Consider the following 25647-nt stretch of genomic DNA (forward strand, 5'->3'; position numbering starts at 1 on the left):
ATACAGAGTGAAGTAAGCCAGAAAGAAAAACACCAATACAGTATACTAACACATATATATGGTATTTAGGAAGATGGCAATGACGACCCTGTATGCAAGACAGGAAAAAAGACACAGATGTGTATAACGGACTTTTGGACTCAGAGGGAGAGGGAGAGGGTGGGATGATTTGGGAGAATGGGAATTCTAACATGTATACTATCATGTAAGAATTGAATCGCCAGTCTATGTCTGACGCAGGGTGCAGCATGCTTGGGGCTGGTGCATGGGGATGACCTAGAGAGATGTTGTGGGGAGGGAGGTGGGAGGGGGGTTCATGTTTGGGAACGCATGTAAGAATTAAAGATTTTAAAATTTAAAAAATAAAAAACTAAAAAAATAAAAAAATAAAAGCATGATTCTTCGGTGCTTAGCTTTTTTAATAGTCCAACTCTCACATCCATACATTACTGGAAAAACCATAGCTTTGACACATATACACATATCATATCAGTTCAGTTCAGTTCAGTCGCTCAGTCGTGTCCGACTCTTTGCGACCCCATGAATCACAGCACGCCAGGCCTCCCTGTCCATCACCAACTCCCGGAGTTCACTCAGACTCACGGACACAAATGTTAGCTGACTGGTTTTAAAAAATTAAACAGACAGGTAATTCTGGATTAATTTTCCATACTATAGTTTTGCTAACTCAATTTCTATGTTTATCTTTATTAATTTCTTCCTTCTGTTTGCCTTCAGTTTGTTGTTCTTTTTCCAATGTTTAAGCAAGTGGTTTTATATATATGTACAATATATGTATATATATATGAATATGAGTTTTCATATGAGTACTACTTTGGCATAGTACATAAGTAGTACTTTCATCACTGTTTCCTAAATATTCTAAAATTTTATTTTTACACAAAAGTTAATTAAGAAAACAAGGGCTTTGCTGATTTCTAGTATTAGTAAATTGTGCTTATTTTAGAAATTTGTCTCCATTTTTATATAAGTAAAGGTTAATTTTTAAAAATATTTAACATGTTCTTGAAAAGATAGTATAGTCTCTACATTCAGAATACAGGGTTCTAAATGTACTCCTTTAATCATCCTCATTATGCTTTTTAGAATTAGTTGCTATATTGTTTTTTATTTTATATGTTCTGTTTCATATTTTGACCTGTCATGACCCAGATGTAAAATTAAAATTTTTTACTATTAAATAAGTTTTTCTTTTGTTCTTTTCTATAAGTATATGGATACACTCATATTTAATGCATGTATATTCATAACCATTTAAATTTCATTGTGAATTGTATCCTTTGGCAATAAAAAGCCAATATTTCATTTCATTTCAACCTTTTGGTCCAGAACTCTTTCTTTAAATAAAAACAGATACCCTACTCTCTTATTTATATTTGTCTATAAACCTTTACTCATCCTTTTATTTTCAATGTCTATAGTCACTTTAAAGGTAAATTTCATAAGCTATGTGACCTAAATCTGAATTATTTTTATTAGATGAGGTAAACCCACTTATATTCATTGATAAAAGTTTATACTTTGTTGTTATTGTTAGTCACTAAGTCTTATCAGACTCTTTTGTGACCCCATGGACTATAACCCACCAGGCTCCTCTGTCCATGGGGATTCTCCAGGCAAGAATACTGGAGTGGGTTGCTGTTTCCTTCTCCAGGGGATCTTCCCAACCCAGGAATCGAACTCATGCCTCCTGCATTGGTAGGTGGATTCTTTACCACTGAGGCACTAGGAAGCACTTATTTATACTTATTTCACATTAATTGTGTTTTCTGTTATCATAGTTTAATTTTTTAAATTTTATCAAATCCAATATGGCTGACGTCCCTTTCTTTGTGTGTGTAATTTTTATTCTACTGGTAATCCACATAACCATAGGACTCTTCTTCTGTTTCCAGTCAATAAAAACTCCAAATGAACAATATTTAAAACTAGCATATTTCTTCTCCCTTCTTCACCTAATATTAGTCAGTAATTTTCTCTCTCAGAGTTTACTCATGTACTATTTAATACGCTCATTCTTCTATTACTCAATTTGGCTGCTTAAACTGATAAGCTTTGACTCCCAGCTATTAGAGCTTATGCAGTTAATGAACTTGCTCTACTTCCCACTTCCTTCCCTTTTTCAACTCAGTTATTGTGAGATGTATCATTTCTACATTGTGAGAGCATATAATGTTTACATTCTGTTCTGTCATCCTAATCCTCACATTTCTATCTCAGCTCTACAGTTTAAATGTATTCAAAACTCATCAATATTCCCAACAATCTCTTGGTCAGCTGAAATTAATACTTACAAGTGTTAGTCACTCAGTCATGTCTGACTCTTTGAGACCCCATAGACTGTAGCTCGCCAGGCTCCTCTGTCCGTGGAATTCTCCAGGCAAGAATACTGGAGTGAGTTGCCATTCCCTTCTCCAAATACAAAGTTTCTTCAAAAAAGGACTCATGGGAACAATTCCTCTCAATTTTTGCAAATTCAATATGTTTGTCTTTAGCCTTTACACTGTAAAAACTATTTACCTAAATATAAAAAGTCTTACTTCATATTTTCCTTGAAAATACTGGAAAATGTTGTCCTACACAATACTGCTACAGGGATGACCAAAGTCATATGGATATTTTTCCCTAGACAAATGATGTAATTTTTTTGCTTTTTTGCTTGTAATGCTTTGCTGTCCAAGAATTATTTCTTTTATATTTCAAGTCTAATATTTTAATAAGTCCTGGTGTAAACCTTCTTGGGTCTATTTTTACTGCATTTTATTAACATATTATAAATCTCCACTTATTTTAGGAAAATTTTCTTACCACATTTATTCTACTTTGTTTTTCCTCACACTTCCCTGGTAGCTCAGATGGTAAATAACCTGCTTGCAATACAGGAGACCCAGGCTTGATCCCTGGGTCAGGAAGATCCCCTGGAGAAGGGAATGGCTACCCACTCCAGTATTCTTGCCTGGAAAATTTCATGGACAGAAGAGCCTGGCAGGCCACAGCCCATGGGGTCACAAAAAAGTAGACTACTTTCCCTTAAGAGACTCCAATTATATAGATGCTATATCTGCTTGCTCTATATATCTAATTATTTTTATCTCTTTTTCATTTCATTTATTTCAGCTTATTATTTCTATCTGCCATGTTCCCCACTGAGATTTCTGCAACATTTAGTGTTTCCTGTGTTCTTTCCAAATTTGTCTTCATTTCTGTGATAGTTTTAGTACTTTTCCCCTGAACTAACCAGCTCATACTGCATCTCTTCTTGTTGATCAACTATTTTTTGCTTTAGGTTTTCTATTTCATTTTTTATGGTCTTCCTGAACAGAGTTATTGCTTATTAAAAAAAATAAAGTCTAAGGTAAAATATTTGATTGCAATTTTCAGTTGCCCTGTGGCCTTCTTGTTGCAGTGACAATTTTTGTTAGTAACTGATGTTACGTATTCTTTTCCTTATCTTTGATTCTGTGTGTTTCTTCTTTATTATCCATCATTGACTGAGTTGGATTTTCTTGACCAGCTACTGGTAGTATAGGGAGCAAGGAGGGTACTTCTGTAGTTTAGAAAAGTGAAACTGAAAGTTGCTCAGGTGTGTCTGACTCATCGTGACCCCAAGAACTGTATCCTGCCAGGCTCCTCTGTCCATGGAAATCTCCAGGCAAGAATTCTAGAGTGGGTAGCCATTCCCTTCTTCAGGAGATCTTCCCAATCCAGGGATCAAACCCAAGTTTCCTGCATTGCAGGTGGCTTGTTATCCGTCTGAGCTCCCAGGGAAGCCCAAGATTACTGGAGTGGGTAGCCTATCCCTTGCCTCCAAAGAACACTGCCTCCTGAAAATGTGCCATCCACCCGTAGTTTTCTGTGTACCTCTTCCACTTCTTTGAATTAAACTGAGTCTAGAAGGGCACCTACTAGCCTTGTTGCTATACCTAGTGTTGCAAACAGTGGATAGAATTTTGATTTTACCTTTCAGTTCAGTTCAGTCGCTCAGTCATGTCCAACTCTGCGACCCCAGGAATCACAGCACACCAGGCTTCCCTGTCCATCACCAACTCCCGGAGTTCACTCAGACTCAAGTCCATCGAGTCAGTGATGCCATCCAGCCATCTCATCCTCTGTCATCCCCTTCTCCTCCTGCCCCCAATCCCTCCCAGCATCAGTCTTTTCCAATGAGTCAACTCTTCGCATGAGGTGGCCAAAGCACTGGAGTTTCAGCTTAAGCATCATTCCTTCCAAAGAAATCCCAGGGCTGGTCTCCTTCAGAACGGACTGGTTGGATCTCCTTGCAGTCCAAGGGATTCTCAAGAGCCTTCTCCAACAACACAGTTCAAAAGCATCAATTCTTCGATGCTCACCTTTCTTCACAGTCCAACTCTCACAGCCATACATGACTACTGGAAAAACCACAGCCTTGACTAGACGGACCTTAGTCGGCAAAGTAATGCCTCTGCTTTTGAATATGCTATCTAGGTTGGTCATAACTTTGCTTCCAAGGATAAGCGTCTTTTAATTTCATGGCTGCAGTCACCATCAGCAGTGATTTTACCTCTAGGAGATGTCATTTTTGCTGGCTTTCCTGAAATCTATTCCCACAGGGTCCTCTATCCACACTTCATGCTTTTTACATCCTCCTTCTTGGCTTCTGCCCAACCCCAACTGTTTTTATTTAGCCTTTCTATATATATTTTGAAATCTGGAGATATATATCTCTTAGTTTGCCAAAAAAATAAATATTGTGAGATTTTCCTTCTTTTTTTGTGTATTTTTTATTGTCATGTTTTATAATTGCTCCATAGTTCTTTTCCTTCTTTTAAGACTCCCAAGGAAAAAAAATTAATAATTCTGACTTAGATAAATATTTTTATACCAGAAATACCCAGGTTAATTTCCATAAACACAAACATACAAGGATGGAAAAGAAAAAGAAAAATAGGCATAAGAGGAGAATCTGGAAAAACTAATCAGAAACCTGCATATAATTTTTAAAATACAGTGTAAATAGACCAAAAGCAGATTACGATATGATAATCTCATAATTCTCTAGATCATAAAACCTAGTTTCAGAGCTGACAAATATATTTTACCCTTAATGGTTCAATAATTGCTTTGATGAGAAAATGAGGCTGTTACGATCACAGATATATGCCAAAAGCTAGAAAGATATATAAATAAATAGATAAAATGATTGATTAATTTATATCTATCTCATTCAGATAACTCTGGATATAATCAGTTAAGAAACATGAACTCAAAATATTCGCTAAAGAAAAATAATCATGCCATTTATTTGAATGAGTCTAACAATTTATAATTGGTGATATTTGAGCCCCATCACAAATCTACTGAATCAGAATCTCTAGGAATAAGATGCAGCAATCTACATTTAACACCTCAGGTGCTCTTAATGTGAATTAAAGGGGAGACCTCCAGGCCCAAATAAAAGCTCCCTCACTTACTAACTGACTTACAGCCCAAAGCCATAAGGCTAATGTTATGCTTATTGCATAATATCTGCAACAGCAGAGCCAGTGCTCTAATACACAATTCAAGTCTGCTCAAAAACCAATACTTTCAATTATTTTACAACAGAGGTAGGTTCTCTGAGATATTTACAAAATTTTAGATTTACAGAGGGAAAAAAAAAAGAGTGAAAAAGACATGCAGATGTTACCTCAACAGGAAAGACAGCCAGACCATGAAGCATTTCACATTTATCAGCTAATTTCATAGATGAAAACTGCTCAGTCAGGGCATGTGACTAGTGAACTCACACAGGAATCCAGACTCAGAAGGGCTCACATTTGGGGTTTAAAGTTCTGAGGTTGCCATCTTGAAGTTCTTGATGATTGTGTTAAGGAGATGGTGTTTCGTATAGGAAGTCCACTGGGACAGGGAAGCATATGTCAGGGGTTCAGAGTCTTGGCTCACACACAGTCCCGTCACTGCCCCAGATGAGGCTGGGTACCTTACTTCCCTGTCCTCTAGCTCCCCAGGGCTTCCAGGCTTCACCTTCCCACTCCTGCTGACTGACTACTGCTGCCCTAGATGCAAACATGGAAAGGGGTGGGATTAGGTGTTCACACCCCACGGTGTCTCAGCCACCTGCACCCTGGGCTAGCAGCATCCCAAGGTACTTAGTGGGTGACTCGGTGGGGATAAGTCTCTTGCTCACTCCAATCCTCCAATCCAGGTACCTAGTATGTCTTGGAGCAGAGAATGCAGTACACTGGCAGGTCTCCTGTCCACTATGGGTTGGGACAGTGGGCCTATGGAAAGCGGAGAGGCCTGTATCCACTTCTCCCTCTGGCCTGAAAAGGACAGACATTTAGCCCAGGAGCTGGAAAGAGACAGAACTCAGCAGCTAGTGGGCTGTGTGTGCACTAAATTACACAGGGTGGGGTTCCTGGGTATCTGTCAGGGTTTTCACTTGCCTCATGAGTATGCCTAAGAGGCATGGCATTAAATACCAAATAAAATATCCTGACAGGTCAAGAGAGAGACAAACTACACAAGAAAGAAAAGGCTTTCTCTTTTTATGCCTTTAATGGCACCTTTTTGTGCTTTTTGAACAAAGGGCCCTGCATTTTTAGTTCTGCACGAGCCTCCAAAAATTACGTAGCCAGTCCTGCATGCAACAGATTTTAAGGGTTCTTAGGGGATATCCCTTCACACTTGATAGATGATAAACATGCCCTTCTTCAAAGATGAACTGAAACCATGGCCAAGGCCAGGATGCTGGACAATCATTGTTCAAACACTCCAAATCCTGCTGCTTGTATTTTGGTCAGCAGATCTGTTCCTTTCTCATATCACAGATAACACTGGCGAACTACAAAGAATTCAGGGAAAAACAGTTCCAGCCTTGGCTGCATTTAATTCAAAACCTGAGGCTTCTGCTTTAATCATGTAGAAATTTCCAAAAGAATCACCTTGGAAACCAAGAGAATATGATCATTAAAATTAGCTAGAAGCAAATATCCTCCAGAGCAGTCAACCTGGCTGCAAAATCCTTTCATTACCTTTATAGAGAAAAATCCCCTAGTAACCATAATAAACATAAGGCAAGGGAAATAAAACATCTACCGCAGGATTCCTAAAGGGAGGCATAACATTTGGGTAGAAAATTCATTTTTATGCATTTAGGGTAGTTCACAAGGTAAATACAAATATGTTGTAATCACATGTGAAAAAATGAACCTTTAACTCCCTGTGGGTGTGTATGCTTAGTCACTGAGTTGTGCCCAACTCTCTGTGACCCCATGGACTGTAGCCTGCCAGGCTCCTCTGTTTATTGGAATTTTTAGGCAAGAATACTAGAGAGGGCTGCCATTTTTCTCTTCCGGGAAATCTTCCTGACCCAGGGATCAAACTTGCATCTCCTATAACTCCTGCATTGACAAGCAGATTCTTTACGTGAGCCACCTGGGAAGGCCTTATAACTCCCTGCACATCTGCTATTTTAGAGGGGGAAATGTGTTTGCTGCAACAAACTAATAAATAAAAATGCAATTTCCATCCTACTATTTTCTTCCTTTAAACACTCTATCACACGAGTCCCTTCAGGTTAGAAAGTGACAGTCTAAAATCATCCCACAAAACAAAAATTCCATTTATTCTACTCTTCTTCCTAAAATCCCACTCACTCTACTCTTCTTCTTAGCAGAGATATAAAAAACATTGTGTGCTTTCTTTCTCTTTCCTGAGAAGAATACCATTTTTAAAAGAATAGAGGGGAAAACCCTAGAGAATCCTGGCAGAAATGTAGACCATAAAATAAACAAACATGTTTGAAAATTTGAATTAATTATTTTACAACAAGAGAGAACCAATAAAAATGGTTAGCAACACAAATACCAAAAAAGGAATAAAATTTGCTTAACATGGTCAAATCACATCTTAGAAGCCTGAGAAATTCTCCCAGAAAAAATGAAGACAGGAAAACAGACCATTTAATACGCAAACGCACGGTATTTCTCACAGACTGTTACGCTTCTCCTTTCTTTTCCATGAAAGAGTGAAGGAGAGATTTCAGTAAGAATAAGCTATTTGGATGCTGTGACTTGCAGTTTCATGGCCTCACCTTGAGGGTTTCTGACTTCCGTCTTCTTCCTCCTCTTTTTGTTCAGAAGGAGAGACCAGCTGGCAGTCGGTGACCATCTTTCCTCTACATCCTCCCTCTCTCCCGCGCTCGCCTCTTTCCACCCTGGTTTGGACTTTAACTCTCAGCAGAGCGATCATCTCCTCCCCCATTTTCTTTACAGTGAATCTGTACTTTGTAACTCTCTGGACCCTCGCTCTTCATGGCTTCATATTACTGCTCTTTTTCCCCTCCATCGTTCCCACTTCTGTTCACGTCGGCCTGTGTATCATAACTGCTGGAACATATGGACAACTCCAGAAGCAAATGGGCACTTCTCCTCACAGCTACAGTAATCGTTCCTCAGCTCTCCCCAGTCGCCTCCACAAAGTCCCACCCCACCGTCAGACATACATGCTGCTCCACGTCAGGTGAGACTGAGGCATAGAATTAGTGCCCTCCCTGTCTAGTCTAGACTGTGCTTCACAGCCAAGCTTCTCGCACACACTTGGGAGTAAACACGCAGGTCTCAAACATGCCCACGTGTGTTTGGCTTCTCCCTTTCTCAGTTTAGTCACAGTGCCTGTGTGCTTTCCAGGCTTTCAAGCATGAGGCTAGTCAAATGCTAGTTCTCAAACTCAACAGAGAGGGAATTAAATGATTTCAGACTAAGAATAGTGGTCGTAACAATTCATATCCCAGGAAAGGACAATCATACCTTTGTAATTGCAGTGAAGACCTTTTCCAGAATGGCATTTGGCTGGGCAATCTGTGGTCCATTGGCCTGAATGTTGAGGGCTATGGCACATGGTTTGGCTACAAATCTAAAAAAAAAAAAACAACATGTTATTCTCTCTATAGCTGTTCTTAATGTTATCAGGTAACCATTGCTCAGCTGTCCCAATAAAGAGTTGATAAGATTTTATGGGTAGACATTGTCAACACTCATATATTAGGACCTATATAAAGCAGATTTAACTTTTTTCCCCTTTAATTCCTCAGCAGTAACATGAAAAAAAGAAATCTTTTAAAAACATTTAAACCTCCTAATACGTAAGTTCTAATGAGACTGACTGGATAGACAGACTACAAATGAGAAATATACTGGTATAAGATACAAAAAGCAAACAAACTATGATTTTGAAATGATGTATATTCTTCTTACAAATCATGTTATATTTTTACTGAGAAAGTGTTAACTAACAGAGTATGCTTTTGATCAACCCCAGTCCAAAAACTGGCCCATGTTGTCTCTATGATCAAAGTGTGCTATGTTCAGTGCCACTTTTTTATGACTTCTTAAAATTCCTTACTTTATGATTATTTGCTTCTTTCTCATAAGGAGTCATGAAAGGTGTCAAACAACATGATGTCCCAGCCAAGCTGAAAAGTCTGAAATTATTATAAACATCAGCTGCACCATTTTTATCGTAAGAAAATGACTAGGTCAAGAACAGGACGTCTCAGCTGCACTTCTGGCTGTGTTTAAAGTGTGAATGAGGCACGGAAGGCATGCAGACAGAGGACATGGGGCCTCAAAGGTCTGATGATGTCTCTCAAACTTTTTTTTAAAGAAAAGCATTAGAGTTGTTTTAAACTAAACGTTCAAGAAATAGGGTGCAATGCACCTTTTCAATAGTGACATTTAACATTTTCTATAAATGCAAAGAATACAATATTACATGAAAGTATGACCCAAATTCATTTAATGTTTGCCAAAAGCAACTGATTAATATACACAACAGACCATGAGTAAATCTTAGATGAAGTTTCTTTAATAATAGTGAATGGCAGGGGGTAATTCCCTGGTGGTCCAGTGATTAAGACTCTGAGCTCCCAAAGCAGGGAGCACAGGTTCAGTCCCTGTTCAGGGGACTAAGACCCAGCACACCACATAGTGTGGCAAAAAAAAAAAAAAAAAAGTGGATGAGTTAAAGAACAGTAAACAAGGGAGGAATTTTTTTTTTTCTTTAAAGAGGGACTAATGAAGTTTACATACATGGTACCTCATAATATCCCACTGGGTCCTATTTCAAGTAGAAGGGGAAAAAACGTATTCAAGCAAAAAAATGGAATACTGTACATGCAAGCCTAAACCAGTAAAGATATACACAGAAAATGCAATTTAATTCCTTTTTCACTGGGCTCTCTGGAACAAAGTTAGGAAAAATAACCACCTTTGCTAGAATGAAAAACATGTTACCTATGCCCTCACCTTTGTAAAAGAAGTGTAGTATTTTTTTTTTTTAATAACTCTGGGTCTTCACTAAAAACAGTAATCATGGTGCTATGAATGTGGAAAGAAATAAAAATGGATGGGCAGTGACCACTTGTTTCCTAAAGTTTCCTGCTTCGTGGTTTCCTCTTCATCATAAGGCATAATGAGAGGTGTGGAAAGACATGGGATCAGCGAGAGTTTTTCATTGTTTTTAAAAAAGGTAAAATAGCAAAACTAACTAGGTATAAAAGCCAAAATCAACACTTCTAATGGTTTCCTTCTATTCTTCCCTGTTGGATTTCTCCCCAGCCCTCTCTTGTCTTCATAATTCCTACAAATTCTGAAAAGCTGTGTTCAAATTTCCTTTTGGAATTTGGCATCAGCATCCTTGATCAAGAATATGATCTGTTTTCTTCTTCTAAAGAGTGAAGAGTCTAAATGCAGAGGCCAATCACTTTATCTGTGAATATGACAATGCCAGGCACACACAGGAGGGGGCAAGAAATTTGATCCACTGGCTATGTTCTGCAAATGTACTTTTAATGTTGCCATCATTGCGGTGAGCGCTGCTGACAAGCTAACAGACCTTCTCTGTGTACCCCACAACAATGTGCAGGCAGACAGCAGGAGAGTCAAGAAATTCACTCAATAGAATCTCTTCAAAAGCAACTTCCTCACCTTTACTGTCACTTCCCAGTAACATACAAAAACATTCAAAAAGGTTCTTTTAGTATTTTATACAATACCATGTTTTACACCTTACTCCTCCTCTTTTTAAACTTCAAATCACTTTTTTTTAGAAACACTTCTTTACATTTCCAGAACTAATAAGCATCTTGAAGAAGGCATATCATTTGATCATTAAACTTCTGAAATTTTGATAATCAAAATTATCAAATAAATATATAAATATGATTATCTATAAACATACTTTTGAAACAATGTCTAAAGGATAGGTGGGAATTATCTGCTACTATCTGGCAACAGAGACCTAGCTTCAGAAATTGATCTCTCTATGCCCAATGTCCTCATATGTAAGAAATAATATTTACATGAATAAATTATGTGATTATACAAACACATGTTGGGAGCCATGTGTATTGTTTCACACCATACCATTTACACACCATGACTCTCTGGACCCAGCAACCCACACAGCTTCAGCTATGCTGTGCCAAGCCATGTGCATCCAACAAGGTTTGAATGTACCAAGCAAGAAAAGGGGAGACCAGAAACAAGACAGGCAACTAAAAAAGACAAGGGTCAGCAGGTAAAATAAGCACCTGCCTCAGTTTACCCTCAGAGCTTGGTTGTCCCAGCATCATTATTAATGGTTCCCCTTCACTGACATGAGCATTTCTGCTTGATATTCTGCCACAATAATTTTATAAGTGTGTGAGCAATAAATTATAGTGACCCTCATCATCAAGTCTCAGGCTTGATGGACACAGGTCCACACTGGGTCCACACCAGCACTGCCTTAAGGTTCTGAGCCCATCCCTGACTCTTGAGAGTCCCTTCGGCAGCAAGCAGATCAAACCAGTCAATACTGAAGGAAATCAGTCCTGAATATTGATTGGAAGGACTGATGCTAAAGCTGAAGCTCCAATACTTTGGCCACCTGATGCGAAGAACTGACTCATTTGAAAAGACCCTGATGCTGGGAAAGATTGAAGGCAGGAGGAGAAGGGGATGACAGAGGATGAGATGGTTGGATGGCATCACCAACTCAATGGACATGAGTTTGACCAAGATCCAGGAGATGGTAATGGACAGGGAGGCCTGGCTTGAGTCCACGGGGTCGCAGAGTCAGACACATCTGAGTGACTGAACTGAACCGATGCCTGGTATTCTCTCCAGGTCCAAACCTTCCCAGATCCCCTGTCCATCTCCATGGCCCTGCAGGATACTATGTCCACACCCGTCACAGGAGAGTTGGTGTGTATGTGTGTGTGTGTCGCTCTTCCCTGTGTGTGCGGTCTCTTTCATAGAAGTTGCAATGCACCTTTCACCGAGGTGAAAGCACCCATCTCTACTGACCCTAGCACACACATATACTCTCCCTCAACCAGGTGAGGCAGGAATATCACCACCCCCATTCTGCAGAAAGAGAGACGCAAGTATCCTCTGCCTCTAGGGGAAGGGAAACAGAATATCATATTTCTTTCCTAGGAAGGTGAATGTTATCATCAGCTCCCCATCTTTGTTTATTGGCTAGGCTAAGTCCCAAATTCCAAGGATTTGTGGGATAGGATGTGAGAAGTCACAGTCAAATTTAATAGAACTTAACTCAATTTAAAGGTTGAAGATCTTATGGTTTAAATGGCTTCTGATGGTGTGTACAATAAATCAAACCACTTGAATACCTTGAAAGAAGTTACTCTGTCAAGAAATATTTTTACAGAACACCAGGCACACTGTGGGCACTCAATGAATATTCGATGGTGAGTGAAGAAATGAATGACCGAATCAGCTAAAATACAATGGCATATGCCCTTTCTATCTTTTTCATAAGAGCTGTGCATTTTAATTCCCTTAAATACCTACATCTACAAAGGGTCCTTATTTGGGACTCGGATGGTAGAAGACTGATGGCTCGAGAAGCTGTTTCTATAATTTCCATTGTCCCTATAAAGTCAAAGCGGCCCTATAGAGCTCTTGTGTAGGTTCTACCAACTTCTCACTAGGCATTCTCTTTTCAACTTACCTAGCACACAGAGCCAAACACTAAATTTCCAAGATTTAAAGAATTTCACAAGATAGGCAGAAAACATTAATTTCAAATTCCAAATGAGAGAAGAAAAAATAATTTTTATCCTAAAGCAATATATGATACATATTTTATATAAAACTATATGAAAATAGAAATTATATTTGTTTATTTTCCAAGAATTTGTGAATCACTGCTACATCTTTTTAAGAAAGCATGCTGCTGCTGCTAAGTCGCTTCAGTCATGTCCGACTCTGTGCGAACCCACAGACGGCAGCCCACCAGGCTCCTTTGTCACTGGGATTCTCCAGGCAAGAATACTAGAGTGGGATGCCATTTCCTTCTCCAATGCAAGCATGCATGCCAAATCGCTTCAGTCGTGTCTGACTCTGTGCGACCCCATAGATGGCAGCCCCCCAGGTTCCTCTGTCCAGGGGATTCTCTAGGCTAGAATACTGGAGTGGGTTGCCATTTCCTTCTCCATAAGAAAGCATATTAGACGCCAAATAAAACCCATGACAGAACATCTATAATTTTATCACCTATTGCCATGGTCCATTAGAGACATGCTGGGTTTTTTTCCTCCAATGCTGGCTCTAACAGAATTTCACAAAAGCTATCTTTTACAAGGGTTGTCTTAGGAGAGAGAAAAACAGAGTAAGTCGAGGGTGGGGTAGAGTACCTACAAATATAATAGTTGAAAGGGAATATGTACTTTCAAGCTTTGATGACTGCCTCTACCAGGAAACGCTCACCTAATTACTTTTTTATCAAAGGCAGTAACACTACCTTCAAAAGATCAAACATTGTGAAGTACTTTCATGTAGAATAACATATTTGAAAGTAAATATAGCAAGGATGTAAGCTTTGAAAAATACTAGTCTCAATGTAAAAGCAGAGAAAACGCAAAGACATTCCTACTTTTTAGTTCTATTTAACAACAGGTATTTGTATTTTAAACATGAATTGAATGTCTCTACACAGAATACCAAGGTAAGCTCCGGGCTACGGTGTGCTTAAAGGCATACACAAAAATAAAGTGATTCTTGCATGAAACAACTCCCCAACACAGAAAAAGAGTAAATTTAAAAAAAAATTTTTTTAATGTAAATAAACATTTACAGGGTACATGTCGCCTCTCATCACTTAGTACTGTGTAATCAGGGGCTTTCCTGGTGGCTCATCGGCAGAGAATCTGCTTGCAATGCAGGAGGCGGGGGTTTGATCCCTGGGTCAGGAAGATCCCCTGGAGGAGGGCATGGCAACCCTCTCCAGGATTCTTGCCTGGAGAATCGCATGGACAGAGGAGCCTGGCAGGTTACAGTCCATAGCATCACAAAAGAGTCGGACACTACTGAAGCACGCACACACTACGTAAATGTCTTCAGTGGGGAGCACTGACTCCAGCACTTCCTACACTTTTCAAAGTAGCTGGATGGCTGTGGTGGTAGATACACAAATCTACACATGTGATTTTTAAAAAGTGCATAGATTTTTGGACTTCCTGGGTTTTCCAGTGGTCAAGAATCCACCTTACGATTCAGGGAACACAGGTTTGATCCCTGGTAGGGGAACTAAGATCCCACGAGCCTTGGAGCAACTAAGCCTGCATGCCACAACTACTGAGCTTGCAGGACACAACTAGAGAGTCTGTGTAACGGAATGAAGATCCCACGTGTGCAATTAAGACCCAAATAAATATTTTTAAGTGTATAAAATTAAATCACACACACGCAATGTACAGCTGGGGAAATCAGTGTAAGTTCAATAGACTGTATCAATGCTAGTTACCTGGCAGTGATGCCATACTATAATTTTACTATTCCTTCTTACAACTGATTCTGAATCTACAACTATCTCAGGAAAGATTTCGATTTAAAAAATAATTAGAAGCACTCTGGTTTTGATATGGAGAAATGAGCACCCAATAAATTGATTTTTCATCTTTAAAAACTGCACATGCCAACCCTCTAAAAATAAAACCAAGTACCTGAGGGCTCTGGAGATGGAACAAACACAAGTAGACTGGAGGGGAGTCAAAAGCTGGAGCCGGAAACCAGCAGAGAGCAAGCTCTTGTTTATTTACTTATATATTTGGTTTGCAGCCCAACTCGGAGATCAATCACAGCAGCAGATACAGCTTTGACAGGAAAACACACTGTCTGTCTAGCTGTGGGTACCAGGGAAGGAGCCTGGGGAAATCAGAGACTGGCTAAGGAACCACAAAAGAAAGAAGACAGAGAAGCCAACCCCTAATTCGGCATAATAACGAAGCATGATTCTGGCTGACCACAAGCCATGTATGTACAAGGTAAGCTGAAAGCGAGGAGCTAAGGTTTAAAGAACTGAATAAAGACTGAAGCCATGGTCCACTGAGGGCCTGAGAGGCTACAGTTTGAACCTAACTGAGTAAATTGTTTGTTAACACAAAACATCCAACACTCTTCACAGCAATGTAAAAGAAAAAAAAAAAATCCAGAATCTCTTCAATATAACTCTAAGAATGTCCAGATACAATCTAATATGTTGATGGAAAGCAAGGAAAACATGACCCAATTTTAGGGGAAAGACACACAAAGAGATTCAGTGAACCTGAAGAGAGGGCAATGGAAATAATGCAATCTGGGAAAAGCAAAGAAAAAAATGACAAAATAAAGAGACAGACATTGAGGACTTGGAGAACCGTTTTTAAAAGGCTAACATATGGGTAGTTGGAGTTCCAGGAAAAAGGAGAAAGACTGGAGAAGAAGAAGGTATCAGAAGAAGTAACAGAAAGAAATATATTTCCCAAATCCGATAAAAGACATAAACACACAGTTTGGGAAGTTCAAGAATCCCCAAAAGAGGTAAGTTCCAAAAAAAAGAAAATACAGACAAAATCACAGTCAAACTGATGAAAACCAAAGATAAGGGGAAGCACTGAAACTCACTAGAGAAAATGGCACATTATATAGGGGGGAGGAGGAGGAAATAATTTGAAAAACAAAGGACTTCTCATCAGACATGATGGAGGTTTAATGACAGTGAAACAACATCTTTAAAGTGTTGAAGTAAAAACAAAATCAAAAAAGTTATCACCCCTAAAATTCTATATCCAGCAAAATTTTTCTTCAAAGAATAGAAGTGACAGGAAAATGAAAGGAATTTGTCTGCCACCAGCCCCACTTCAAGAATACTCGAGGGACTTCTTTAGGCTGAGAGGAAGCAAAATCAGAGGGAAGCTTAGATCTCAAGAAAAAATGAAGAACATCAGAAATGGTAAATATAAAAGTACTTGGAAGATCTCTGACAGTAATTATAACCAATTAATAACAGATTAAATAAACACAATTATGACAAATAACATATGTCCCATCCCAGACAGGGCTGGAAAGAAACCTAATTATGAACATCCAAGGGGAAAAGAATACGAAGAGGGGTGACTGATTTAATTCATTGCTTAGCCACAAGCACCTCCACAGACTCAAACATTCACCAGAAAGCATTACAAATGTAAAACGTATGAGAACAGTATAGATTGGACATTGAAAGCGGCATGAATGCATGTTTAGATACACCTAGGTGCATGTGCCTGGATAAGCAGGTGTATGTGTAGAACTGTGTATTATACAATTCTAAGACAAAGATGCTACAAGAGAACATTTATGGAAAGAAGGCCAGGAGGAGATTGATATTTATTAACACTTACTAAGTGTCAAATGCTTTGCAATGTTTTATTCTTTTCTAAGTTCAACTACAACCCTATTTAATCCCATTTTACAGAAATATAAAATAAATCTAAAGAATTTAAAGGATCTGCTTAAGATCTTAATGCAAATAATTTAGACAAGATTTAGACCTGGACAATCTTAATAAAAATCTATTAATAAAAATATTTTCTCTTTTCCCTAAAATAATAAAAGTTAATTAAAAAGGCACTGTTTAAATAATGTGAAGTAGTCATACACCTAAACTCAGAAATCTCACTTTAAGGTATTTATCTTGGGAAATCTGCCAAACAAAGAAAAAAAGCCATAAATGGAAAAATTTTCATGCACCATTTTATAATAGGGAAAATGGTAAACAGCTTAATGATTCACTAACAAATGACTCATTGAGTACCTATGATGTGTCAGCCTTGCTTTAAGTGTTGGGGATGCGACAGTGAACAAAATTCCTTACTTTTATGGAGTTTACGTTCTAGCTGGAAAGAAGGGAGATGAAAAATAAAGTGGTGCATCTGATGCAAGATAGTAGCCTGCTAAGAAGGATGAGGTGGGGTTGCAATTTTCAATGGACTGGTTAGGGAAGACTCCTGAGAAAGTGAACCTGTTCCTAAGAAGATACGGAAATCATGCAGGAAGAGAAGTAGAAGAACATTCTGGAAAGAGCAGCAGTTAAGGGCAAGGGCTCCAAGGAAGGAGTACACCTGAGATTTGGAAGGCACATCGAGAGAGCTAGTGAGGCTTTGTTGTTTAGTCACTGAGTCCTGTCCGACTCCTTGAAACCCCATGGGTCCCCCCCACCCCATGGGGAAACCCACCAGGCTCCTCTGTCCATGGGATTCTCCAGGCAAGAATACTGGAGTGGGCTGCCACTTCCTTCTCCAAGAGATCTTCCAGGGATCGAACCCATACCTCCTGCATTGCAGGCAGAATGAGGCTAGAGCAGTATTCATCAGAGAAAGGGGAGAAAGACGGGGTCAGAGTAGCAGGCCGCCCCTTCACTATACCTTGTGAGCCATTTGAAGGGCTCTGGTTTTCACCTAGAGTGAGGCAGGAAGCCATTGCAGGACTCTGAAAAGAAAACCTAAATGACTGATTTATATTTAAATGGAATCACTGGCTGCTTTCTAGAGAACAGACTGAAGGGGAGCAAGAATGGGAGCAGCCAAGCCAACTGAGGGTGGGGTGCAGGGGACGGTCGCTCCAGTTACACTTGCAAGAGATAACAGTGGCCCAAAGGGAGTGGTGACAAAAGAGGTGGTGAGATGTGGTCAAGTCCAGATGCTATCTTGAAGGTTGGGCCCACACTGAACACGGGATGGGAGAGGAATAAAATGATCCCGACAGGTCTTTGGCCTGAGCCTCTGGAAGGACAGAGTTGGCCTGAGGCTAGTCAATGTGAGGTTAGGCTTATCAGCTATTAGGCTTATAGGTGGAAATACCAAGTAGGCAGTTGGATAAAGGAGTCTGGGGTTCAGGAGAGGTCTGGGTTAGAAATAACAAATTCGGTGTCATCAACATACAGACGCCAAATAAAGTCATAAGACTAATGAAATCATATGGTCAGTAAGACTAAATAGATAAATAAAATGTCCATACTCTGAAGGCTGGGGCTGATAATTTGAAATATAATTGAGGATTTGGAGAAGAAGAATGCCAATAAACTGCTCATGGAAATTTAGTAAAGACTGCAGAGAGGATATAAATGAGTAGTTCACAGAAATAAGCAACAATAATCAATAAGCAGATGAAAAGATGATCAAGCTCTCTTTTTTCCAAATGCCCATCAAAGCTCCTTTTTTTTTTTAAAGGTTAAGCTATTTATTTATTTATTCATCTATGACTGTGCAGTGTCTTCATTATTATGCGCCTGCTTTCTCCATTGCAGCAAGCTGGGGCTGCTCATTGCTGGTGGTTTTTCTTCTTATTGAGCAGGGGCTTTAGGCAAGCAGGCTCGTAGTTGTGACACATGGGTCCCAGTTACCCCAAGGCATGTGGGATCTTTCCAGACCAGGGATCACTCCGGTGTGCCCTGCATTGGCGGGTGGACTCCCAGTCACTGAACCACCAGGTAAGTCTTGACGGCATGTGTGTGTGCTACATTGCTTCAGTCCTGTCCAACTCTTTGTGACCCCACAAACTGTAGCCCACCAGGCTCCTCTGCCCATGGAATTCTCAAAGCAAGCATACTGGAGTGGGTTGCCATTTTCATCTTCAGGGGATCTCCCTGACCCAGGGATCGAACCCAGGTCTCCTGCATTGCAGGCAGATTCTTTACCATCTGAGCCACCAGGGAAGCCGTCATATAAATTTCTAACACATAAAAGAAGTTGAAGATATACCACTGCCAGATTATAGGATTGTGGCTTACTTGAACATTCTTTTTTATGCTTTTCTATGGTTTTTGACACCTAAAATGAGAGCCCAAACTTTTAATACCAAAAAAAATAAACAAATATCTTTAAAAATAGAGATGAACTGCATAGTCTCTATGTCAGGTAAGACTCAAAACCTCAGTGACAGCAAGACAGAACATGAAAAGCCCTAAGACAGGCGCAATCCAGCTAATTCCCTGGAGCTCTTCAAGCAAGGGTCTCCACTGAGTCTTAGACGAGGAAAAGCACAGTAGGTAGAATAAAAATAAAAATGCTATTTCAGGACCTTATCAAGTAGAGAAAAGGATGACGTTCAAGTCAATGGGCACAGCAGAAGATAAGAAATGGCACAAAATCACTTCAAGAAAAATGTTACCAACATTAACTAAAGATGCCAAGAGGGTTTTGAGATGCCTCCAGAAAATAATTGCTTCTGCCTGTGGCTGGCACTCCACAGAACTTCTCTATTTCTTTATCTATATAATAAAAATCATAATTATACTCTGTTGATGTTGGGGAATATTTCCAAATCATCATCATCTTGAGACCAGTTGGGAAGGGATAGAGCTAGGGGAAGATGGCATGCAGAACAGCAGGTAGACAGAAGACAATTTTATCCTCAGGAAAAGAAAATATGATGTTTTTTCCAGGTAGACTCATAGAGTAGAAAGGATGATTCCTTTAGAGCAAACCCATATCCCAAGTGAATCTGTTCTGAGCTCAGAATGTTGGAAAGCTCTTTAACATTTCTAAACCCTAGTTATCACATTTAAAAATGAGGAAAATAAAATCTACTTTGCAGAATGTGTGTGAGGATTGACAGAATAGGTGTAAACCTCACACCACAGTGCTCGACATTTGGAAAATATTCATTAAGGGCTGGCTAGTTTCAAATTTTCACTGCAAAGAGCACACATTCCACACATTAGGAGAACTTCTTGTCTGGGCTGGATAGTAAGGTGGAGTGGGAAACTTGTTATGGAAAAAAACAGAAGGATGGCAAAAATTCAGGAAAGAATCACGGAAAGAATATTTGAGCTTATTATGTCGCCTGGTCCAGCTTCCTTTTTTCAAGCTGAACTTTCTCTCTAGAGAGATCATTCAAAAACTTCTTCGAAAGTGAAATCTCCCTGTACATTTCTCTGCAATTTCTTGTGTCTCTGTAATTATTTCAAAATAAAAAAAGTAGAAAAAAACCACTCCCCTTGGTCTCCTATCTTAGTTTTTCGTCACGTTTGACTTAACGTGTTCTTCCTGCATCATTCTTTCGAGCTGAAATATAAACCCATTTCCCCCTTTCTCAGCCCTCTGAAAACACTGATTAAGCCATCCTGCATTCCTCTTCAAGAATAAACAGCATGGACTCCATAAACCTTTCTTCATCCATCTTTCTCTAGTTCAACTTTAAATTTTCATTTTTTTTAGTATTTTAAGGATTATTTTCTGAATCTAACTCTATTCTTCTCTTAAGAGAGTAGAGGAGACCCTTAGACAATAGTTGCTTTTATTAATAAATAATCATGGGCAGAGACTTTGGCGTTATCGTTGCTATTGTTAAAAACAATTCAGAAGAGGCTTTCTGAAAAATACAGCTAAATCAGAAGTAGCTTTAGTAAGAGAGACCTGTCAGTCTAGCCTACTCCAATCTCTTCAGGGGCTAGAAAGGCTGAGTGCCATCAGCTGAGAGCTGAGATTCTTGGAAAGCCCAAGCTGCCTTGAGAAATGTCAAAACTGCCTCCACTTGCCATGTATTTCCAGGATTCTGAAAAAATAACAAAAACTCTAGACTTCAGATATTTCACCACGAGTTCAACTACTCAAGAAACATACAATCTAGCCATTAAAGATGAAGTTCATAAAATTCAAAGAAACTGTGTCTTTCTCTTAAACAATGAAAAATATGCCCCTGTGTTTCACAAAAAATAAGATGCAAAGGGCATTAAAGATATTTATAAGAAGGAAAACCTGTACAGTGTATATTTACTGAATATGTACAAAAATATCTGTGTAGTGAGGAAAAGTCTTTAAAATATTACCAGTAGGAGGAAGCTATTTTCACAACATTATGATACTTATAAAATTACCATGATGGTCAGTGAATCCTTGGGGAATAGCATACCTGGATCAGGAAGGCTTTATTTTCAATCTGCTCTCCTTCGCATATTGAGAATGATACCATCCGGAGCTCTCACTGAGGGATACAACGGCACCGTCGCAGAATCTGTCTCTCTGCTGGCCATGCCTCTTTAACTTACTGACTGCAATCTGGGCAACTCCATCTCTAACTACTGCTTCCAGCACATTCTGTCAACTTTTGACATATAGCACACATCAGGAGCTCTGCCAGAATGCTGCAGTTCCCTTTAAGTGTGCCTCTCGGCACTCTTTCCCTTCCTGGTCACCGTCTTCACCCTCGCTCTGTGATGGGGTCTAGGCATCCCTGATCACTCATCTTTCTCAGGTGACCAGCTGAGGAGGGCACAGATACAGGAAGCCGGGTCTTCAAGGTCTGCTGACAGATCGTCTTACAGGACCTCATTACTGGTAGATTCGGCTGGAAACTGGCCCTAAAGCTAAATGTTAGGTCTGGAAGAGTTCCAAGCCTCCCCTTAATCCTTTAATTCTTTACATTTGCCAGTTGCCTCGTAATTCACCAAGCGCTTTCACACTGCATCTCAGTCAGTCTTCAAAATACCTCCAAGGGATATGCAAGCAGATTTTATCATCACTGTTTTACAAAAGAGGAAAAGAATTCAATGTTTCAGTGACTTGAACTAAAAATTAAAGAGGAGAGAGAGGTGCATTCAATACAAATCCCTCTTATTCTATTCCGAAAACTGTACTCTCCAGTATCTCTGACTGTCTTTAGTTGGTTACACAGGCTCACAAGTCTCTGAACATTTCTTTTGGCCCAGATACCAGAACCACAAGGACTGTCCACAAAACCACAAGATTTAATCATCAATGAACCACGCCTGGTTTTATTTCACTCCTGGTCTACCACTGAAGACTTCTGAGTATGTATAGAGGTAAATGAAGATTGTACCCTTGAGCTTAATGGTGAATTACCAATTATACAACAACTTTACAGAATTTCAAAACAGAGTGAAGGAGAGTTTCATAAAGGTATTCATTTAAGCTCATGATCAACCAGTATGCCAGAATTCCCCCCCAGAATTTGATAGAGTAACACCAATTTTAACACCAATCACCTATCATGTGTTGGTCTCATGAGCAAAGAAGACTGAAAAAATCAGTATGGATAGCACCCTTCATCAACTGACAATGTCTATAAAATGGTAGCAGCTGAATAATATACCTGGTGCACTGATCACAGTGCAAGGTCACAGCAGGTCCTCGGCGACTAATTTCCATCACCCCTCACAAGCCCCCACTGCAATATCACTCAAAGATGCCTACAGCCTCAGCAGACACCTCCCCACAGACAGAGATCAAGTGTAAGGACAGCACGACAGTACTTACTTCACCACCATAAGAGCTCACTTTCATCCAAGGCCTTAGGCTTTTTATGAGTACTCTTGCTTTCCTAACTTCACTTGACTCCGTAATGAGCATTATCAAAGATTTATAGTTGAGAAAACCGAGTGCTGTCCAGAAAGAATGTTGTCCCCAACCCTAGAGCCAAATCATACTCTAGGATAGACAGCTTCTCTCAGTTGGCTGCCTTTTCCTACTCCTTTCTCATATTTAACATGCTGTCCCAGGATGGAACTGTGGGGCTGGGGCAGCATGTGAACTTGCCAAATTTGTCTGCAAATCCCTCAAGTCCTGCTGCAACTTCTGCTCGACTCTCTCAGGTCAGCAGTGGGCAGTGTGCGTTCACACCACACCTCGGCACAGGTTAGGCGTTCTCTCTGAGAGTGTGTGTCCACAAAGATCTAGTCAGGAAAATAAAACGCACAGGTTATTTTAACAGAGAGAATATAATATAAGTGAAGCGAGTGAAATCGCTCAGTCGTGTCCAACTCTTTGCGACCCCATCAATTGTAGCCTACCAAGCTTCTCCATCCATGGGATTTTCCAGGCAAGGGTACTGGAGTGGGTTGCCATTTCCTTCTCCAGGGGATCTTCCTGACCCAGGGATCGAACCCAGGTCTCCTGCATTGCAGACAGATGCTTTACCCTCTGAGCCATGACTTAAATTGGTACTGGAGAACTGAAAGGCACAAAAGTGATCCTGAGATGTCACAGAGGAAGCAAGTAGCTTCCTGAGGAAAGAAGGGAGAGTGGAGATTAGGGAGGGATCCCAAAAATCTAGACCCAGACCCCTCAGGAAGGGGAAGCCCCAATTGGGGATGGTGCCTCTGAGGGGATTGTAACACAGCTGCTTCTAGGAATACAGGGGCCAGGGTTGGAGATGGCTAAACAAGAAACCAGAATAAATTGCTGAAAACAAACCACCTCTGCTGCTGAGGTGACATTTTCAGGAAAGGAAGTTAACGGGATAAGCAGGTCTGGTCTGCCTCCTCCAGCCTCTCTCCTCCAGCCATGCAGGCCCCTAGAGGGGGCCCCACATTAGCAAAAACTCCAGGGAAAGAGCTAGCAAAGGAGCAACCTGTTTTTTAAAGCTTCAGCCCCAAGGTCACAGACAAAATGAGAAGGATGGGTTTATAGCTAAGAAATGATGGTTCAATAATCAGCACAGAGTGTTCTCACATATTCAAAGTCTCTAGTCTGAGGATGCTCCTGCCAACTGGGCATCTACCTTCATTTGATTTTTGTAGCACAGCTGAAGAGAGTTTGTTGCTGCCAGCTAGACAAGAAACTAAAGAGATGCTGATTGGCCAGGACACTTATTTTCTCCCTCTCCCACACAGCCCTCTATCACGCCATGAATACACAATGTGGGAACATCTGCATTCCAAAGAATCTGCAGTTTATATTAGGAAGCCTCATCATATGAGAAGCTAAGTGGCTTCAGAGATAGGCTGTCGTGGGTTCGAATCCTGATTTGACCACTTACTAGCTGTGGGAATACTAGCTTCATCATTTCACCACCCTGAGCCAGTTTCCCTGTGATGTGATTATACCTCCTGGGCCATAAGAATTAAATGAAACAGTGATGTCAAGGGCCTGGCACGTAAAGCAGGTAAATGCTGGTTTCCTTCAATTTATACAAGAAAAAGAACATATCAAAAGGTTAAAGAGCTATTAATAATCAGCTTTTCTTTCCTGAGATCTTCATCTTATATTTCCAGTTGGTCTAAGAACTGAGGGTGATTCTATAAGAACATCCACTTAATGCCAGAAAACCTAAACCTTAAAAGCAATGTAAGCTCACAAGATTAGAATCAAAGTTCAATAAGAGATGGAGAGACAACTTTGAAGGCAGCAAAGGCAGAACATAGCTTACCCATACAAGAAAATAGAATAAAATACACACTTTGTTTTTGATTGGAAAATACGACTTTCGTCACGAGAGATATTTCATTTTCTTAATGTAATCTTGCTCATCCAAGCAATAGACATAGATCCATGTCATTTTCAAAAAGAAGATTAGAAATCTCTTGATGTATCGTAATCCTTCCACAGCCACAACCCAGTGGTATCATTAGAAAGCACAATGAGCGGACATAATTGTATTAAATCCTGAAAACTCTTCGAAGGGACCATTTATGAGAAATAACCAAATCTGCAAGTAAACATTAGAGCTCAATTAAATAAAAGAACATGAAGGTCACTTCCATTTAAAGCTGGGGGGTGGATTCAATCAATAATGCATTTTCCTGAAGGGCAAAAGCTTATAGAGTGAGTTACATGAGTTCCTATTTAAAGACCTGCAGAGAAGGGTCATAACATATTAGTAACTAGGGTGTGATAATTGTAACAAAAGAGTATTTTATCATTAAAAAAAAACATTTTTAAGCAAAAGTCAACTTTTTCTGTGTCCCCTTTGGGGATTCACAAAATAAACTCATTTGACAGAAGCTCAGAGTTATCTCCTGGCTACTATCCATGGGATGTTTAAGTTTCTTCAGGCCTCATCATCCCTGATGGGTTCTTTGGGCCTGCTACTCATGCACCATGGACCAGAAGCACCGATCACCTGGGAAATGTGAAAAATGCAGAATCTCAGGCCCAGGTCCAAATCAACTGAATCAGAACCTGTATTTTAACAAACAGTTCGAACGATTCCTTATCTGAGAAGTATGTCTCACCCCAGTGCCTCGCAAGTTGTGGCCCTCAGACGTGCAGCGTGCACACCACTTGAGAAGTTGCGAGGGGTGCAAATTCTGCCTCCTGTCACCCCAGCCCTGCTAAGTCAGTGACTCTGAAGGTGAGGTCTAGCAATCCAGGTTTGAACAAGCCCTGCAGGTATTCTGATGTATGCCGAAGCCTGAGAACCACTGCATCAGCTTAGGTATGGACAGACTGGTCTTAAGAAAAGAAGGAGTTCTCGTGCACCCACAGCTGTCCATTTCACCTAGGTGCAGCACTCTCAGAAGATTCTTCCTTAGAGATGAACCCAAATGTCTCCCTGTAACTACCAATTGGGCCATCCCTACCAAAAGGAACAAAGACAACAA

The 25647-nt window shown here is 40.0% G+C and overlaps 1 protein-coding gene across 3 annotated transcripts in view; it reads right to left on the reverse strand.

Moving 5' to 3' along the window:
- The window catches only part of CERS6 (ceramide synthase 6), a 349400-nt gene that overhangs the window by 244665 nt on the left and 79088 nt on the right, over positions 1–25647 (reverse strand). For all 3 annotated transcript variants that reach the window (XM_069577322.1, XM_069577321.1, XM_069577320.1), the window contains exon 2: positions 8811–8916. In XM_069577322.1, coding sequence (XP_069433423.1) covers positions 8811–8916 — 106 coding nt within the window. The remainder of the gene's footprint in view (positions 1–8810; positions 8917–25647) is intronic.

Source organism: Ovis canadensis, chromosome 2 (genome assembly GCF_042477335.2).
Source record: "Ovis canadensis isolate MfBH-ARS-UI-01 breed Bighorn chromosome 2, ARS-UI_OviCan_v2, whole genome shotgun sequence".
NCBI lineage: Eukaryota > Metazoa > Chordata > Mammalia > Artiodactyla > Bovidae > Ovis > Ovis canadensis.